The 19466-nt window shown below is 39.7% G+C and overlaps 1 protein-coding gene across 2 annotated transcripts; it reads right to left on the bottom strand.

Annotated features, from left to right (window-relative positions):
• Positions 1–3032: 3032 nt before the first annotated feature.
• On the bottom strand, positions 3033–19351 carry CCT8 (chaperonin containing TCP1 subunit 8). 2 transcript variants are annotated; one of them, XM_074970957.1, is made up of 16 exons: positions 19171–19351; positions 16512–16602; positions 15678–15757; positions 13795–13944; positions 12731–12911; positions 11877–11938; positions 9940–10077; positions 8346–8524; positions 7035–7101; positions 6860–6947; positions 6630–6745; positions 5472–5543; positions 5229–5393; positions 4612–4731; positions 4051–4149; positions 3033–3350 (listed from the first exon to the last, which is right to left on the bottom strand). In XM_074970957.1, the coding sequence occupies exons 1-15, from the start codon at positions 19228–19230 to the stop codon at positions 4057–4059; spliced, it is 1662 nt and encodes a 553-aa protein (XP_074827058.1). In that variant the 5' UTR covers positions 19231–19351; the 3' UTR covers positions 3033–3350; positions 4051–4056. The 2 variants fall into 2 exon arrangements, with proteins under 2 accessions (XP_074827058.1, XP_074827066.1); XM_074970965.1 differs by lacking the exon at positions 4051–4149 and having other exon boundaries at positions 19171–19350.
• Between the last annotated feature and the right edge of the window lie 115 nt (positions 19352–19466).

Raw genomic sequence — 19466 nt, 5'->3', positions numbered from 1 at the left:
CAGCAAATGGACAGAACCTGCCTTTAGCCTATTCAGACAGTCTTTCTGTAATAGCCTGCTAAGAAGTGAATTTAAAATCCTTGAGGGAGAGGGGATGGAGAAACCAACAACATTGTGTGTTGTGCATCATAAATCTGAAGCCCATCAGTGGAAGGTACTGTAAAAGTTGAAATACTGGTATCCAGAATGGGATGTTTTGTTTTTCCTACAAATGTGTGGGAATTCATTCCTTATACATGGGAGGGGCAATACTTCTGGCTGGAGCTGGATAGTGTGTGTGCAGGTTCAGTGTAAGTTTCCCACCCTACCGCTCTGGTACTGCCTCTTTCCCCCATTGGCACTCACCAGTTGTCCAGAAACAGGACTCAGCACACATAATGACTGGGATGGGCACTAGGACCCAGGAGGCAGCATCCTGGAGCTGCCTGCCAGCCTCAGCCCAGGAGAGGGAGCTTCTTCCCTAACAGCTAAGCAGAGCTCTGGAGAAATGGGGCAGGGTAATGCCTGCAGCTGGCACAGGTTCCTGTGGTAACTAGATTTTTAGTGTCCAGTCACGAGTTTTAACTGCAAAAAGAAAAGGAGTACTTGTGGCATCTTAGAGACTAACCAATTTATTTGAGCGTAAGCTTTCATGAGCTACAGCTCACTTCATCGGATGCATTCAGTGTATTTTCCACTGAATGCTTCTGATGAAGTGAGCTGTAGCTCTCGAAAGCTTACGCTCAAATAAATTGATTAGTCTCTAAGGTGCCACAAGTACTCCTTTTCTTTTTGCGAATACAGACTAACACGGCTGCTACTCTGAAACCTGAGTTTTAACCGGATACCTGGCAGTGTGTTCCTGCAGTGCAGGGAGAGGCAGACAGGAGGGAGCAGAAGCAGCAGGCTGCCCACTGCGCTCCAAGTCCCAGGGAGCTGCTTTGACTTTCCTGCTGGCAAGAGCGCTCCTGCCAGGCTGCATGAGCAAGCTCACTCCCCCTCACCTGGTTGCACCCCCTGCCTGACCAGTAGGGCCTGGAGTTACAGTTCACAAGCTATGGTATTTTTTGACAGAAAAGATGTAGAACACGTTTTACATTAAAGTGTATTCTCTCTCCCCCCCCCAGAATTGGTCTAAAGAAGTCTGGGAAAAGGGGCTAAGTAGAACACTTCCCTTGTGTTTTGCTTCAACTGTTCAGCTGCCTTCTAGTTTTTATAAGCAAAAACAGCCAACCTTGTGAAAAGTTGCAAATACAGTCCATCATGGAGTCAATTTCATGTTGACCAGCAAATGTCTATATAGTATTCTGTATTATGGCAGAGTCATGTTGCAAAAGATCATTCCTACATACTAAGAAATGTAAAGGTTTTCACTGAAAAAACAGGTGGCCTCAAGTGAAGATGTGGCTCTTAAGACTGTAGTGAAGGAGACTTTCACAAGACCTGAGACCAACCACTGTTACCATTAAATATTTTTACAATTTTCATAGAAGTAATAAAATTCCACCATACTTGCATCCTAAACACAGAAGGATGGAAGCCACCTTGAGCAAAATTATTTTTAATCTGTAAAATGAAAGTACTAATTTTTAAAGCTTAGTTTTAAGAATCAATGTTACAAGTAACAATCTATTAAAAAAAAGATAAGTGACAACCTGGGGAATTACAGACCAGTCAGCTTAACTTCAGTACCTGGAAAAATAATGGAGCAAATAACCAGTTTGTAAACACCTAGAAGATGATTAGTTGATAAGTAACAGTTAACATGAATTTGTCAAGAACAAATCGCATCACACCAACCTAACAGCTTTCTTTGACAGGGTTACAAGCCTTGTGGGGGCAGGAGAAGGAAGAGAGCAGTAGATGTGGTATATTTTGACTTTAGTAACGCTTTTGATACTGTCCCAACAATCTCAAACTAGGGAAATAACCTAGTTAGAGCTACTATAACTGTTGGAAAACCATTCTCAGGAGTAATCATCAGTGGCTCACAGTTAAGCTGGAAGGGATATGGCATAGGGTCCTGCAGGGATCAGTCCTAGGTCCAGTTCTGTTCAGTATCTTCATATATTATTTAGATAATCGCATAGAGAGTACACTTAAAGTTTGCAGATGATACCAACCTAGGAAAGGATGCAAGTGTTTTAGAGGATAGAATTACAATTCAAAATGATCTGGACAGAATGAAGTAAAGAGAATGAAATTTGATGAGGACAAATGCAAAGTATTCCATTTAGGAAGGAACAATCAACTGCACACATACAAAATGGGAAATGAGTACCTATGAAGAAATACTGCAGAAAAGGATATCTAGGGGTTATAGTGGATCACAAGCTTAATATGAGTCAACTGTAACACTACTGCTAAAAAAGCAAACATCATTCTGGGATGTATTAGGAGTATTGTGAGCAAGACACGAGAAGTAATTCTTCCACTCTACGCAGGTAAGGCCTCAGCTGGAGTCCAATTCTGGGTGCCACAGTTCAGGAAAGATGTGGACAAATTGGAAAAAGTGCAGAGGAGAGCAACAAAAATTATTAAAGGTCTAGAAAATATGACCTATGAGGAAAGACTGAAAAACTGGGGTTGTTTAGTCCGGAGACAAGAAGACTGAAGGGGGACATAAGTTTCGAGTACATAAAAGGTCGTTACAGGGAGGAGGATGAAAAATTGTTCAACCTAACGATAGGGCAATGGGCTTAAATTGCAGCAAGGGAGGTTTAAATTGGACATGAGGAAAAAGTTCCTGTCAGGGCAGTTAAGAGCCGGAACAAATTATCTAGGGTGGTGGTGGGTTTTTATCATTGGAGATTTTTAAGAACAGGTGTGACAAACACCTGTCAGAAATGGTCTAGTTATTTCTTAGTCCTGCCTTGAGTGCAGGTGACTGGACTAGAAAACCTAGGGAGGCCCCTTCTAGTTCTACACTTATGATTCTATGACATGGTAAAGTGGTACACGTTTAACTATAATTTCCCCAAATTGTGATTACAGATTCATTGTTAATCATGTTTAGGGTTTGTTTTCATATAAAGGGAAACAGACGCTATAGAGAAATTCAAAACAACTTGTTCCTTTAATCAATATAGATAATTAACACTCAAAAGTCTAACAGGACAAGTTAACAAATTGAGTCTTTTTATATTGCAAGTCCATTTATTGAAATAGTAGCGGTACTGTACTCTTTACTGGATACAGTTTCATAACTTAAGGTGAGGGAGAAAACATGTCAGGCCCCAACAGGAGTATTACAAGATTACAATCCTAGTTCACTCAAAGTACAGTGAAGGTGTTCATTCGCTTTGGTCATCATCCCAATCTTTCTTTCCTGATGGAGGTTTGGGCCCACCGGCTGGTTTTGCCATGATGATCTTGAGGAAAAAATAATTAGGTTAGATAACACTCACTTTGGATTTTTCCCTTCTATAACTTGAGACATGCAGTTTGAGCAGCAGCCACTAAATTTATGCAGATCTGTTACTTTTGTACATTTTAACAGACAAGCTTTTGCCATTGGGTGTGTCCCGTATTTCTGCAAATATACTGAAAGTTGGCACATCATAAGATGTTGTTTTCCCCAATACAATTTCAGTATTCCCTCAGAAACCTTTTTTAAAAGGGAGAGGGGGATTCAAGATACACACTTTCACATCAAAAAGATACGTTTAATATCTAGCTAGTTTGTGAGATAGTGACTGGGTTACTGAACACATGCAATATATTACAGGAAGTTTTTAAAGATAATCTGTAATGCACAAAATCTGAACAAACTGAAAATCTATTTTAAATCCCTGACATCAGGATTTCCAAGCATAAGCAGACTTCCAAAAATGCCAGCTACACCTCTCTCAAGTAGCACCGCACAATTTAGTTTCAGTAAATAAGATGAATTAACTACAGCACAGCAATCTGCCACAAATTGTATTTCAAACAGGTTGTTAAAAAGGTGAAACTGCTCACACACGTGCCCTTGAAAGCCAACAATACATATTAGTTCTGTGTTGAGTGTGGATACATTCATGCAACAGATGTCTCTCTCAACTCAGTATAACAAGCGCCACCAGATCTTACAGCTTGCTATTTTTCAGGTTCATCTTTCCATTCATCCGTATCCCAGTGTCCTTGTTGTTTAGGGGCTTTTGGACCACCTGCTGGTTTTGCCATAATAATCTACAGAAGTTTTACATACATCATACACATTTCTGCTAAAGTTCCATAAAATACCAAGTCATTAAACTATCCAGAAAAGCCTTCAGCGCATTCCTTCCATTTTATTGTACAAGATGGATTTAAAATATAGATTTGGAAGGTTTTCTTTTTTGAAATACATACTACAAATTTTCTTTGAGACAGTTACGCACTCATACCTGTGAAATTAAGAGCTACCAACTGTGGGTCGGGTTGTAAATCCAACATGTATGGATCTCAGTGATATGGCACCTTGCCTCACCTTTCCAAGATTTGAATCTAGCAATATGGTCAGCAATAATATATCTTGGTTTCACAAAAATAAACTGACTTAAGGTTATCAGTTTACTTTTTATAACATGTATTCCTGACATGTACAAAGATGTCTCAAGTTAACTCCGAAGTTTGAAATCACTATCTCCCAAAGTCATTTCTTCAACTCACCTGATCTACTCTGAGCACAGTCACTGCAGCATTTGTAGCCAGCTTAATACCCCAGTGTTTTCCAAGATATGTGTCTAATACACCAGTTTCCAACATATCCTTCACAGCTGCAGCTTCAGCCTGTCAGAAAAAAATATGAACATTTTCAAAGTTTTATAGCACCAGATTTTCCTACCTTATTTCAAACTGTTCTACCTTTGTAATCCTAAACACCAACAGCCACACCCACCAAATGGTAACAAAATGACACTTCCCTGATTTTATCCCCTTTCCTCCAAATAAAACATTCATTTGAGCAATGTGAACTGAATCCTAAGTGGTATTATCTGAGGTTTCTTCCCCAAAACAGAGCTCTTGTTCAAGAACAGATTCTCGCTTCTCACATATACTGCTACATGCACAATGGTTGTAACTAGTTTGCTGAAGAACAAAACATCCATTCTCATGGTAGACTAAACTGTTCATCTAGCTTACTGATTAATATACTGCTCCAATTACTTTAAAGCTGAACACCTAAAATCTAGAACATTTTAGGCATTTTATGTGGCATTTTATGTGGCGTATTCTGTTGCACAGAACCAAGTATTTTGGCAGGCATAATGTATGATACCATTTACCTCAATATCAAATCCAACATTTTTGTTGCCTTCTTGGTGCACTGCATAAAGTTTGGAGAGAACTTCATTGGCCTTTACTCCAGAATTTTCTGCTAGTGCTCGAGGAATGGCTTCAAATGCCTCAGCAAATTTCTTGATAGCATACTGGTCAAGCCCAGGACATGTCTAAAGCAAAGTTTGAAAACTGTTTAATATTTTAAAGGAAAAGAAATGGATGAAGTGAGAGGAAAACACATTATTTACCTCTCCATAAGATGCGATCTGCTTGGCCAACTCAATCTCTGTTGCACCACCACCAGGAACAAGACGTTTATCCTGTGAACAAAACCCCAAAAGATACATAATTATAAATGCAAAGTGGTTTGAGGTACTTTTATTTTAAAGTAACCTGATTAGATTTTTAGTTTCTAGAACTAATTTCTGCCTTCATAAACAGATATTTTTCTTGGTAGAATATTACACAAGTGCAGAAATGGCACCAACTTCAAAAAGTGAGGCATTTTATTAGTATGGTTAAAGGTAAATATCTAGCATCTATTATTTCCAAATGTCTTTGGGAAAAGTTCATTACTTTACTAACAATGAAATGGAAGTGGTAAGAGTAAATTTGTTTCTATCTCAACTGACAACATGACTTGTTGGGAAAAATAGGAAAGACACTGTATATTAATACTGCTCCTCAGCTGATCATCTATTCTGGGAAGTCATTATGGAAGAGGCAGAATAAGAACTGCAAGGGACTCAGACTTGGACTCAAACTGTGGCAAAGTTGAAAGCTTAACATCTGACAGATTGTTTCCAAAAGCTTCATGTTTCTACATAGTTTTTCAGCCTGTATTCACACTGAGGATTCTCCATCTTATTTTAAAATCAGTATCTTAATTGCAGTTTAAAGACAAAACTTTTGTAACAGACTAAGTTGTCCTAATTTATTAACTAAATATTTTTGTATGGTATCTAAGCATATTTAACATCCTCATCACCAATGATAGATACCAAGATCCAGATTTGCTGCTGCTCTCAGTTTCCAATGAGGATGGTAGAAGGTTGGGGAAACGGTCCACAGAGTGCCACCTATGAGTCACTGATTCTCTGGGCAGGGTGGAGTTTAGCTCTGCCAGCTTGTATTGGTCTCAGACAGATCATCTTGTCACTGAAGATGGACTAAGCACAGTGCATTCTGGCCACAACCCATCTCCTAACTCCAGGGCTGAACAAGTGGCATAGGAATCAGTTACACACCCGCTCTTTGCCCACTGGAGATTTCCCTCGTGCTAAGGAGATGCAAGTAGTTTCCGCAATCCAAGCAACAGAAGGGAGCAAAGCATGCCATAAAGTCTTCGCACAAATATCTTGGTCTACAGCTCTGTTTTAACAGAGAAGTATATTCATTTTACTCACCCTAGTGAGTACTTTGAAAGTATTAACACCATCATCTATAGCTCTCTCAATGTCATCCATTAGATTGTCTGTAGATCCACGGATTACTATGGTAGAAATGGCACCATCTTCCTTTTCTGTTAAGGAAAGACAGACTTAACTCTCTAGAAAACTTATTAAGATGTAGAACATTTATAAATAAGGTTCTAGTCATGACATAGAACCATGATCTCCTATAAATAGAAACATACCATGCTTAAACACAACTACTTGTGTATCCCCAACCTCCGACAAATAAACACTGTCACAATGACCCATTTCTTCTAGTGTAGGTGGAATCTGGAAAAAGAAGCACAAGTCAGAAAAAGATTCTGTTCATACAAAATAAGTATCTCCACTGATTATACTCATTTGCAAATGGCATACCAATTTGGGAAGAGCGGTAGCGCCAAGAGTTTTACACAGTCTCCTGAGATCCCATTTTGAGTTCAATCTTTTAAAAAAAAGAAAAAAAAAAAAAAGAGTTCCTTTTAGTACCATGTTTCCAAGAACAATTTGAAGTTTACATTAGTTTGCATGGAAAAATAAAGGTTTCCTCCATAATTTGGCAGTTTTATGTACTATTATCAGAATTAGTTTAGTGGTATCCACTACAACACTACCATGGCATCAACCCCTCCAGTGCATTTCTGCAGTTGCTACTCTATGGTTCAGGAATCAGTGCTAATATTAGAGAAATTGAAGAAGTAATGCTTTATTTTTAAGCACTGTTCACTTGGAATCAAATTTTTTTTTTAACTTAATATCTGTCTAACACTTTGAAAGTTTAACTATTAATCCTCAACATCTTTGTGATAGAGGAATAGCTATTATCTCCATTTTACTAATGGGGAAAATGAAGTTTAATAAGTTTAATGCTCAAGGCTACTAGGCCAACATCTGGTCTGCTGTACTGGACCATGTTTCATCACGAATAACCTCATGGGATCAAAATGCTGTTTCTCTGAACACGTTACAACTCTTCTGAAGTGTCACTGATTCTGTTTTGTAAACAGAAGAGTACCTTTTACATGCACAAGACTTTTCTGAGAGGATCAAAATATGAAAATTTAACACTAGCTGTTAGGTCTTTTTCATGGGGCTGTCCTGTACTTAATAATTATACCTATACTCAAAAATTTTCACTCATTTTTATAAAGTGAAAGTTAGTGCCCATGGAAGATGCTAATCAACAGTCCTGCGGCAGAGTTCTTCCATTTATGCACTACCTATATTGTTTATACTTCCACACACCACTGCGCCATCATGTCTCTACTATGACTTGGGGAACCACCATTGTGATAGCCCTACCTCTATGCCCATTTCACCACTTTACTAAAATCACTAATGTGTCTTTTTAGAATATCTGATTTTGTTGACTGGAAAATTAATTTTCAAATAATGAATAACTACAATATACAGACAATGCAACCATTATACCAAAACTCCAGATTTTGCAAGGAGCAATCCATTGTCAGGAAACCCCAAGCTCTGTTTGGTAACAGACACACCCTAATTGTAACTAACTTAACGGACACTCAATTTCACCCTCTATTGGAGGAAAAATAATCATCCACATTAGGTAAGAATGTTTACATTACATATACCTTTGTATTCTGAGGACTTTGAGGAGAAAACAGCAAGTATGGTATGTATGGGTATTGACATTTAAATTACTTGTACCATGTTAATCCTTACCTGACTAACATAAGATTGTATTTATTGGCATAATGAAGTGCCATGTCTGCCACTTTGCCACCTGTTACTACAACATTTGCACCAGCATCAGCAATTGCCTTGACTTGCAGATCCATTAGATTTTCTTCTCCCTTGCTGAACTTCTTAAGTTCTTCAGCATTTTTTATCAGTACAGTGCCCTATCAAAAGGAAACATTTTTCAGTTTACAAAACACATGCATATTGTGCCTAGAGCTTTTACATGAGATTTTGACAAACTAAAATGAACTTGTCCTTCTCCTATTTACCACTTCAACTCATGCTACTTTATCACTATTCCTCAAGTAAAAGATTAAGTGAAACATGTCAGATACTAAATTGCAGGTCAGCAAGGTTCAGCTCTGGACCACCAGGAGAGAAATTTCACAGCTGAAGATCCTATCTCAGGAATGCCTTAGTTTCTCATCCAGAGTACAGATACAGCAACTGTTCATCTCTGTCCCTGTAGCTGCTCAAGTGTCAAGACAGTGCTTCCAAAAATAGAATACTAACCATACAGAATTTTACATACACACAAACCATCCTGGCTGCCAGTTTACTGTTAGAGTTCATTGTGATTTATGGAGAATAAAGTGTAATATCCGCCACGTGGCTATCACCAAGTGAGCAGCCACATTCTGCACCAGCAGAAGCTTCTAAATGGTCTTCCAAGGTAGCTCCAGAACACATCGTACTAGTTTACTCTAGATGTCAAGTAGGCTTGTATCACTCTGGCAAGAGGAAAGTCACAACCATCCTACCCAGACACAGGTGGAAAGATGTTTCCAGCTACCACTGTTATCTTTAAAATCTAAGGAAGGCTTTACGGAGGCAAAGAAATAGTAACGTCCCATTCTGAACAAAAAGATAGATTGCCGTCATCCACATGCTCATGTCAGTGCAGTCTAAACCATTTACTTTTTCTGACAGCCTTACATTGGACAGAAGGGTGTGATGAATAACACCACTTTGCACACCTGACATGAGTCCCCAGGGGAGCTATACCTTTGCCCAACACTATCCTCTAGGACTTTTCAAAAAAAAAAAAAAAGAATTGTGTCACTGCAATGCAGCTCCACTCACCCCTACCAGAGTTTATAACTTTTCAGGTAATTTTGTCAACCACCATGATGTAATATAGATATCTGCAATTAAGTCAGTTAATTCATTTGCAATTAAATCAAAGGTCATCTTAAACAACCTAGTAGAGCAAAACTACTGTGTGTTGGGTACACAAGAATAACTTGAGCCTTAAACTCCATTTGGACTCAAATTATATTTGTATGCTAACATTTTGTGTTTTACGTTATCTGTCAGTGGTCTCAGGAAAAGTTTGAAAATGCATCTGCTCAAAGAAACACTTTATATTAAAGTTAGAGAAAAATATGGTTTAGACAGCTACGATAGAAAACCCTGAATTTCATTTTAACATAGAAGCTCAAGTCCCTTATTAAACAAAGTTGTCACCATCACCAATTGTCAAGGATATTTAAAGTTAACATTAATCTGAGAATACAGAGCAAGTACTAGATATGTACATAAATTGCTATGGGACTTCTTTAGGGCACCTACATACCTTAGTTTCAGTTATCATACCATCAAAAGGACAGGAATAAACAGCGATTTTGGCATCTTTGACAGAAGTAACATCTCCTTCAGTTTCTTTTTTAAAAACCATACCATGAAGGACTGAAGAGGCAGACACACCAGAGCCCTAAAGAGAATAAAGGGGACAGATAAAGATCACATTTTAGTACACCAATCCACCACAATCAAGCTACACTTGCTCTTTTAAAAAAGAAAGTCTCACATCTGAACATGCTTAGACATGTTTCTATTCCAGGATAAGGAAAAACACTATGCTAATTTAGGAATACTGAATATTCTTCTCTAGAAATACACAATTGAAGATTTATTCCATGGCAGTAACAATTAGAAATGTATAGTGATCCGTTTTTCTGCTCCCAGTCAGGGAGAAGGATTAGCAAGAAAGAAGTTGATGGGAAGCACAAGTTTAGCCCATCCTGTCATCCTTACTGAGGTCTAATATCCCACTGACCGAGTAAGAGCAACAGGATCAGGCCCGTAACATTCTGCATCCTCCCCCACCCCAGTCTGAACATCTGGGTTGCATTTTAATTGAAGGTACGATTACTGAAAAACATATTGGTTGAGCTTTTAGCTCATGAAGCTGATTTGTTTAACAGCCAAATACTTAAAGAGTTCTGCCCCTCAAGTCTACAGGCGATTCAGCTCTAAGCCAAGTACTGCACAGAAAATATCTTGAAACTAGGAATACCAGAGTTTAGTAAAAATAATTTAATTGAATGTGCGATAACAATGTATCTACATTACTGAGGCCGTGTCTCAATCTATCAAAAATAAAGACAATCTTAAAGGCAAGACTAGGCTAGGGTGAAGGACAACAGAAATGTAACATTTTGTGATCCAAATGTTAGCTATTTTCACGAGAGTTATCTAATACAGTAACAGGAATATCAGAACTTATTCCTCGGGGCATGCTTCACAAGCGCAGAATTAATGTCTCCTGCAGATATTTCTCCGCCCCCACAAAATATTTGATTCTGACAGGGAGGCAAAGGGAAGCCATGAGGGGGGTCACGCTGCAATTATACCTTTTGCCCACCAGGGGCTGATGTGGTGCCAGAAGAGAGGGCAGCCATCTGCAGAGAGGGTGGAGGCAGTGGCTGCCTTCCTCAAACTGCCATGCCTGCAGGACCAGGTTAGGAGGCACACGATATGGGGGGAAATGAACATAGTGGGGCACATGGGGCTGCTGGGGAGTCACAAACTGGGGTTCAGAAGGGCTAGTGAGGATACAGGAGTTAGTGGGGTAACAACATTAAGCCAAGGGCTGAATGGGAGTGAGGGTACAGGGCCACATGGGGACATGTGCAGATATGCCTGGCTGAATGAGGAGTGGGCATGCAGGGACACAGGGACAGATGTGCCTGACTGAAAGGGAGAGTCAGTGTCTGCATCGAGGATGCTCCTCAACACCCCCCCTCCCACCCCCCCAAAAAAACCAACCTGCTCCATACTTCTCCCACCCACGCCCAACAACCTTTCAGGTTCACTCCCAAGTCTCCTTCCCAGCAATTACTTCCCTCCTGCTCAGCTCCTCTTTTGCCCGACTCCCCCAAGCTTTTGCACTGCTTTTGAGTGTGCAGCAAATATGTTTCTGAATTGTAGTTTAAACGAATTATTACTCAGAGTTCCATATTTAATAGGCCTAGAAATATCTGTCAAAAAACATTTCCGGAATCTTTTTTGTTGTCTGTATTGTTACAGACATAATTGCTGACAAGTATTGTGAAATAAATTACCAAAATAACTGAAACTGGCATGATTATATTGTGTTATTTTGATTAATAAAATATGTAGAATTTTGAAGAATTTTAAAATATTGCGCGCAGAATTTAATTTTTTCGCGCAGAATTCCCTCAGGAGTAAGAATTAGTCATGCTTTAGTGAAAAAAGTTCATAGCTTACCAAAATTTTGCATACTCTGATGCTGTCAACATTGAAATGACCAGAATTAGGAAGAATAGATACTGTTTGAGAAAAGAAACATTATATAATTTAAGTGCAAAGTACAAATGCGACACTAGAAAATCATATGCATCGTATATATAGAAAATACTGTATTAATAAGATGTTTAGTTTCAAAAGCCTTTAAACAAATAAAGAGATCAAGAAATGAACTGCCAAATTTTACATTAGCAGGAAACAGTTACCCTCCTCGATGATCAGTTACAGATAAGCATAGGTAGTGTAACGCTGAGAAAGCGGAACTCTTCACTATGAAGTAGCAATATTTGGCACAGCAAGAGAACACAAATCAGTGAAGCCAGCAGGCCAAGTTTAGCCTGTGCCCACTTACGCCGAGGCTGAATTTGGCTCAAAGTATTTTGAGGAAAAATTCGCACTATTGATGAGAGTTGTATTCTTAAGCTCTAAAAGATGGGGAGCTCTATATAACAAAACACACCAACATCACATTACATTAAGTCGTGCATTTAAGAGTATGAGTGCAACTGCAAAGATGAAAACAGATTTTCATCCTGAAAATGTATGGCTTACTAGAAAGCCATATGGACTAACCATAGCTCGGCCACAATGAGCATGAAGAGACTTCAGCGGGTAAGAGGAAAAGAAATACCATCTCCCTCTCTCCCTTTCCCCCAAAGGCATGAGACCTAATATATTCAGCTCATTTAGCCTGATACATGAATAGCTGGCAGTGCCTTTCACCTATGATGTGAGCACTTGAATAACAGAACAAAGATTAAAAACAAGCCTGCATTCAGTTTAGATACATACAAGATGCAAACCTGTTTACTTACCACATGCCTGAGCAATAAGCTTTGCTAGAAAGATTTCATTGCCATATTGTTTACTCATTACTGAGGTGTGCAGCAAAGACGCCACTTCTTCAACATCATGCAGATTCTTTGCAGAACAGCATACTAAGTCAGGAAGAATTTCTAGGGCTTTCTTGCAGGCTTTTTCATAACCTTCTATCACCTGTAATGCAAATGACAAAGTTCACTGACATTCTAACCTCCTCCACCTAACTGTACATTCATGTTCACTATGTTGCCTCCTGAAAGAGTCTGAAAGTATCATGTGCCAGCAGTGCCAATGTACATTGGCCAAACCGGACAGTCTCTATGCAAAAGAATAATGGACACACATCTGACATCAGGAATCATAACCAGTAGGAGAACACTTCAACCTCTCTGGCGACTCAGTAAAAGACTTAAGGGTGGCAATTTTGCAACAAAAAAGCTTCAAAAACAGACTCCAATGAGAAACTGCAGAGCTTGAATTAATATGCAAACTAGATACCATTACCTTGGGTTTGAACAGAGACTGGGAATGGCTGGGTCATTACACATATGGAATCTATTTCCCTATGTTAAGTATCCTCACACCTTCTTGTTAACGGTCTAAATGGGCCATCTTGATTATCACTACAAAAGTTTTTTTCTCCTGCTGATAATAGCTCATCTTAATTAATTAGCCTCTTACAGTTTGTATGGCAACTTCCACCTTTTCTCTGTATGCATATATACGTATCTTCTTACTATATGTTCCATTCTATGCATCCAATGAAGTGGGCTGTAGCTCACGAAAGCTTATGCTCTAATAAATTTGTTAGTCTCTAAGGTGCCACAAGTACTCCTGTTCTTTTTAAAGTATCAATGCATACATTATGTATATACTGTCATTTGAAAGTTGACTAAAGGGAGCAGCCAAAAGGGATGGAGATCATCACGCAATACATTGCAAATATTCAAGATTACAGATGTGATTAAGTAATACATAACCCAAGATCACTGATTAATCCATATTAGTTATCATCTACCAATGTTCATGCAGCATGAATATTAAATTAACTACATGCCTCTGAAATGGAAAGTCCCATCCTCAAAAGTTCCTCTGCTAGCTCAAGAAGGGTGCCAGCAAAAACAAGGACAAAGTTTGTTCCATCTCCAACTTCTTGCTCTTGCATATGGGAAGCCATTACAATCATTTTTGCAGCAGGGTGTTGGACCTGTTAAAGGAGTTAGACATATTAATTTAACTGTTAATATCCCGGTTAGCCAAATTTAAAAGTATATAGCCCTAAAGTTCTTTGTATGTATCAAATATAAGCTCCTTTTTGGTTAAAAATCTGATCTAAAGTTAATCAGGATTATAAACTAGATGGGGAAAAAGCAAGCTAAACAGTAATATTTTACTACGTTTGGCAAATTACACAATAAGCAGGAGTGTAACATATGAAAATTGCAAGACTCTGGAATACTGCTGTAGGGTTAAGACACTTAATAGAAAAAAGGCACTTCCTTTCTTCCCCACTTCTAATGGACAACTGCATTATTTTTATGGGATACCAGTGTGGCACACGTAGATTACCTTATCTTGACAAGCTCAGTTGAACATCTAAACTTCAAGCAACATTGAGTTTTGTTTATGCACATATAAACAGTTGATCAACTCTAAACTATACTTTGCAATCTGCACAAAAATGGCAGTTCTTCCCCCTTCAAATAAACAATTTAATAGCAAAGTGCTTTATCTATTCTTGGATACTTTTATAGCTACAATTATGGTGCCTAAGCCATGGTGACATGCAAGATTGATTATAATAAGCAATTAAGACTCCTGTATTTTAGCACTCTACTGAAATTTTACAGTACTGAGAATATTGGAAAAACAAGGAAATCTAACCATGCATATAAATATAGATTAAGAAATATCAAATTAAAAAAGTAGTAAATACATTTTCTTAAACATTTTTGCTTTGTGTTCACTTACTAATTTTAGAATTCAATCATTTATAATGGTCCCTTATTTAAAGTAAATTAGGAAAGTTCTATAGCAGTGATACTCAGACTTCAGTGGTTCAGGAGCTAAATTAGCAATCATCACCACCCAAAAGAGCCATAGTAGTGTGAATTCATTGTTTCATTTACTATTTCTATATATTATTCTCATAGCAAAATGACTGATCAAGTATTATTATTTTATCAACTACAATTGGTTAACAACATAGTAAAATATCCTGATTGGTTAATAATTAAACCAGTGTTTTAATATCATGTGCTGCAAAGAGCTGCGGGACACACACTGAAGAGCCACTTGCGGCTCAGGAACCTCAGTGTGAGTATTACTATTCAATAGCATACACACAACATTATTCATTGGTTGACAGAGGCATCATACAATTGAGTTTCTATTTAACTGATGCAGTAAATGACATGTCATGTCAGCTTCTGCACAATTCTATTAACTTTCTCATTGCAGGGTAACATCACATCCCCAACATCCCTAAAACCAAAAGTGAGAATTCTAAGCAGGTAGAGAAACATGTGAAAGTTGGCAGCAATGAGAAATTAATGTTTCACTTATTTCTTTTGAACAAGAGTCTTCCACACAAGATATCAGCAATTACAGTCCATGTCTCTTTAATTCCTAAACTCTACTCCTATTTTGAGGAGGAAGAGAAGCAAATACCAATAATGATATTCAATAATCCAAGTGTCTTTGTAGCAGGGCCTGTCACTACTGGAGCTCTGAAAAGCCCTTCTATTTTTTTTTTCTGTTGTGTGTATATTTGCTACACTCCTCTCAGGGTCCAATTATGAATTAGATTATTTAGAAACTGTAGCCCTGATCCTACGAACTTACTCTTATTAATAAAACTGAGTAAAAGTCTTACATGTTGAAATAAACTTTAGCTAGTTGGGTGCAAGTAAAAATCTTTTAACACGAAAAAGCACTTACCTCCAACTCCCTTAAGATAGTTGCAGCATCGTTTGTCATGAAAAGCTTCTCAAGATGATTGATAACCATTTTGTTCATTCCTAAATGATAAAGAGCTTATCAATTCTTATTTTACACAACTGTAAATACTTTACAGTTTGAATTGGTGTTATTTGGTTAATTCCTCTAATCTCATGCAATCGATGGACTATTTTTGCTGTAAGTATTTATAACAAAGCAGTTTACCATAATCAGTTTCCTCTGTAAAGAAGTGGTTTGGGATATTCTCACCTTCACAATTTTTAGCCCTATAAACATTTGTAAATTTGGACTGAGGAACCTGGAAGACCTCTCTTCTGAAATGAAGTTTTGCAGTTACATTAAGGGGATACTATAAATTTAAACAAAATTAGTTTTTTTGTAATCCTATTCTTACATAATTTAAGATAACAAAAATGTACCAGCACAATATATTTTTCTTTAGTTTTCCAGTTTACTTTGTCCATTTGATAGTGCAGTGTGTAGTCAGTTTAATCACATCCCCTACACAATGTTTCTTCACCTTCTGTGGATCTTACACATAACAGCAAATGGGACCAAAAAAAATTAAATTAGGACAATGATGATAATTCCACAAAAACAGACTTGAGGACTCAGAGGCAGGTATGGTACATTAAACTTTTTAAAAAAAACTGACCAGACTGAAAATGTTCCTTTATTGAAATCACGTGACTAAAGACATTTATGACCGAAGTTTTACCATAAACAATGGAATGGTCATCCTTCAAGAAAAACAAATATAGCTTCTTTGTACATAAATATTACAATAAACAGTATAAAATTAGAGAAGGTTACCATTTGGTCCAAGAGCTGTACGGGTGGTTTGGGCAAGCTCCTTACATGCCTGTATGTTCCTAAATACAGCCTCTTCTAATCCTGAAAAATGCTACACACAAAAAAAAAAAAAAAAAAAAAAAAGTTTATTGCTTAGAATCAAACATTCTAACAAAAAATTCTGGAAGAATTACAGTCACTTGTCATTTGACAGCCTGGATGGCTTCACTAAAGTCAATACCAAAACTTCCAATGAGTTATTTTGGAGGGAAATCCTGTTTACACAAAAGTTTAAACAAAAATTCAATCCTACTATTTCAAAAACAGTGACAAAGAAGCTAACATACACTGGCTCTCAACTGCAGAGTTTAGCAATTAAAGCAAATTTATGAATATGAAAGAGGAAAGTTGGGTCAACACTCAACAGATTGAACCCCATAAGCCTGTCCAAGTAAATCAGGGACTTCTGGTGAGGTTATTGGCTTATGGGGGGCCTGACAAATGTCCTCCACACCTACTTTCCTGAGAAAAATGTATGCACCATCATTCCCATCAAGAGCATACCCCCAAAGTTATACCATTTTCACCACTCCCACATTAATAAGTCAACTATGCTCCACAAAATAAAAACAATTTCAAACTCCTTCCCACATACATTAGTTTGTAAATTCAGAGCTCCTTCTATCAGTTAATAAATCATGTCTCCTCTCACACACACCTCTGCAAAGCTCATCTGGGTGCCCTCTAAAAGTCCCAGAGAAAGGTCTGCTTACCAAGCTCTCTCACAACTTCAGGAAAGGTAGAAGCAGCTCCAGCTGTTCTGTTCCTCTGTCCCTTCTTGTTAAAGGAGAACCAGCATCTGTGCCATTTTGCTTCCCCTGTTCTCCTCTCTACAAGAGTTCAGCAGCTCCTGCAACTATTCCCTACCTCCAACTACTCTCTTGTGAATAAAGAAAAGAAGAAAGTTCCCTAAGCAGTTTGTGTCTCCCATTCTCCAACCCTTTAAGTAGCAGTGCTTAGAAACCTCTGTTGCTTTCTTCTCCCTTCCAGAGAAGGAGTCAGCAATTACCTAGTCCCTCTCTGTCCATTTGTTTGAGCAAAGTTTCCATTCTCCTAGACAGGTTTGTCAACTCCTGCCAAAATACATGTTAAAAATATTAATTCAATGTTGAGTGTGGCACTGTACTAAGTACTTTGCTTCTCTGGAATCTTTTTTATACAGTATAGCAAGAATAGACTAACATAAGGGCATTCATTGGTAACAGGAGTGAGTTAATTTATTAGTATTTGCATTCCACAGCTGTAGCTTGTTTGTGCTAAACACTGTGTGGATATATATCAAAACAATTCCTTGCCCAAACAGCTTGCAATATAGAAAGCCAAGCAACCTACACAGGGGGAGGGATCAGAATCAATAAAAATAAGAGTTGTGGTTGAAGGGCCTAACAGCTGCTCAAATTACCCACTGTCAGTTGCCTAGTGCTTTGGGGGGCATTATTGTTAATACATCCATAGATTCCAAAGCCAGGAAGGACTGCTGTGATCTAGTCTGACCTGTATATTATAGGCCACTGAATTTCCCCACAATAATTCCAAGATCATATCTTTTAGAAATACATCCAATCTTGATTTAAAAATGGCCAGTGATGGAAAAGTAACGATTGGAACAAATTATGCTCACCACTAAAAATGTACATCTTTTAATCTGAATTTGTCTAGTTTCAATTTCCAGCCACTGGATCATTTTATATCTTTCACTGCTAACCTGAGGAGCCCATTATTAAATATTTGTTCTCCATGTAAGTGCTTTTAGACTGTAATCAAGTCAGTCCCTCACGTTCTCTTTGTTATGCTAAAGAAATGAAACTCTTTGAACCCATCCTTAAATCTTTCTTGGCTCTTCTGTGAATCCTCTCCAATTTGTCAACATCCTTCTTGATTGATGGGCACCAGAACGGGGCACAGGATTCCAGCAGCGGTCCCGCCGGGGCCCAATAGAGAGCTACAGTAACCGCACCGCTCCTACTCAAGTCTCCCCTACTGACGCATCCCGAGATCGCGGCGGCTCTTTTGCTCACAGCATCGCCCTGGGAGCTCCCATTCACCTGCTTATCCACCACCAGGCACAACTGTTTCCAGTCACTGCTCTCCACAATTCTTTCCAGTGGGACTCAAGGAGGACGGGGGCGGGACGGGAAGAAGAGGGGGTGACGCCATTAGGGTCCGGGGGAAGGAGAGGCAAGGGCACCTATGGGTCCAGACCGGCGCGAACCGGGACCAGGGACAAAGGCCGCCCAGGCAACGGGGGCCACGAGCCCACATCAGGGTAAAACCGGCACGTGTAAAGGGAAGATTCGCTCCAGCCCGGACCCCGCAGCCGGCTCGGCCCCGCCCAGCCCCTTCCCGGGTTGCAGCTGCGCACCCCGCCGGCGGCCAGGCGCGAACCCGCTGTGGAGCGGGACACGCGGAGGGGGGGCGGAAGAGGTGCCCCGAATCCGCTTCTCGCGGCCGGAGCCCCCCGCTCCCCACCAGGCCGAGGGGGAGGGGCGACGCGACAGGCACAGGCCCCGCCCCCCTCCGCGCGTGGAGCCGCAGGGTCCAGCCCGGGCTGCGCTTCTGGAAGCTTCTCCGGCCCGGCCCCGGCGGCGCGCGGGAACCCCAGGCCCGGCCCCGCTCTCACCTTCGCGCCTTCCTTCAGCATCTGGGCGAAGCCCGGGGCCTTGGGCACGTGCAGCGCCATGTCCGCTCGGAGCAGCGAGGCCAGCCGCGCGCTGCGTTGCACGAGCTGAACCACGGCACACGGGAGAATGGAGAGAGCCTGCGCGCGCAACTCACAAGCTCCTCCCCTGGCACGCAGGCGCAGAGGGGAACCGCCGCGCCAGGCTGGGGCGGGCTCCCTGCTCCCTCCCAGGGAGAAGCGAATGATTCCTAGAGAACATCGATCGGAGGGCGGGCGGTGGCTGGTTCGTGGAGGCG

Source organism: Natator depressus, chromosome 1, assembly GCF_965152275.1.
Source record: "Natator depressus isolate rNatDep1 chromosome 1, rNatDep2.hap1, whole genome shotgun sequence".
NCBI lineage: Eukaryota > Metazoa > Chordata > Testudines > Cheloniidae > Natator > Natator depressus.
This window is presented reverse-complemented; position numbering and strand designations above follow the sequence as displayed.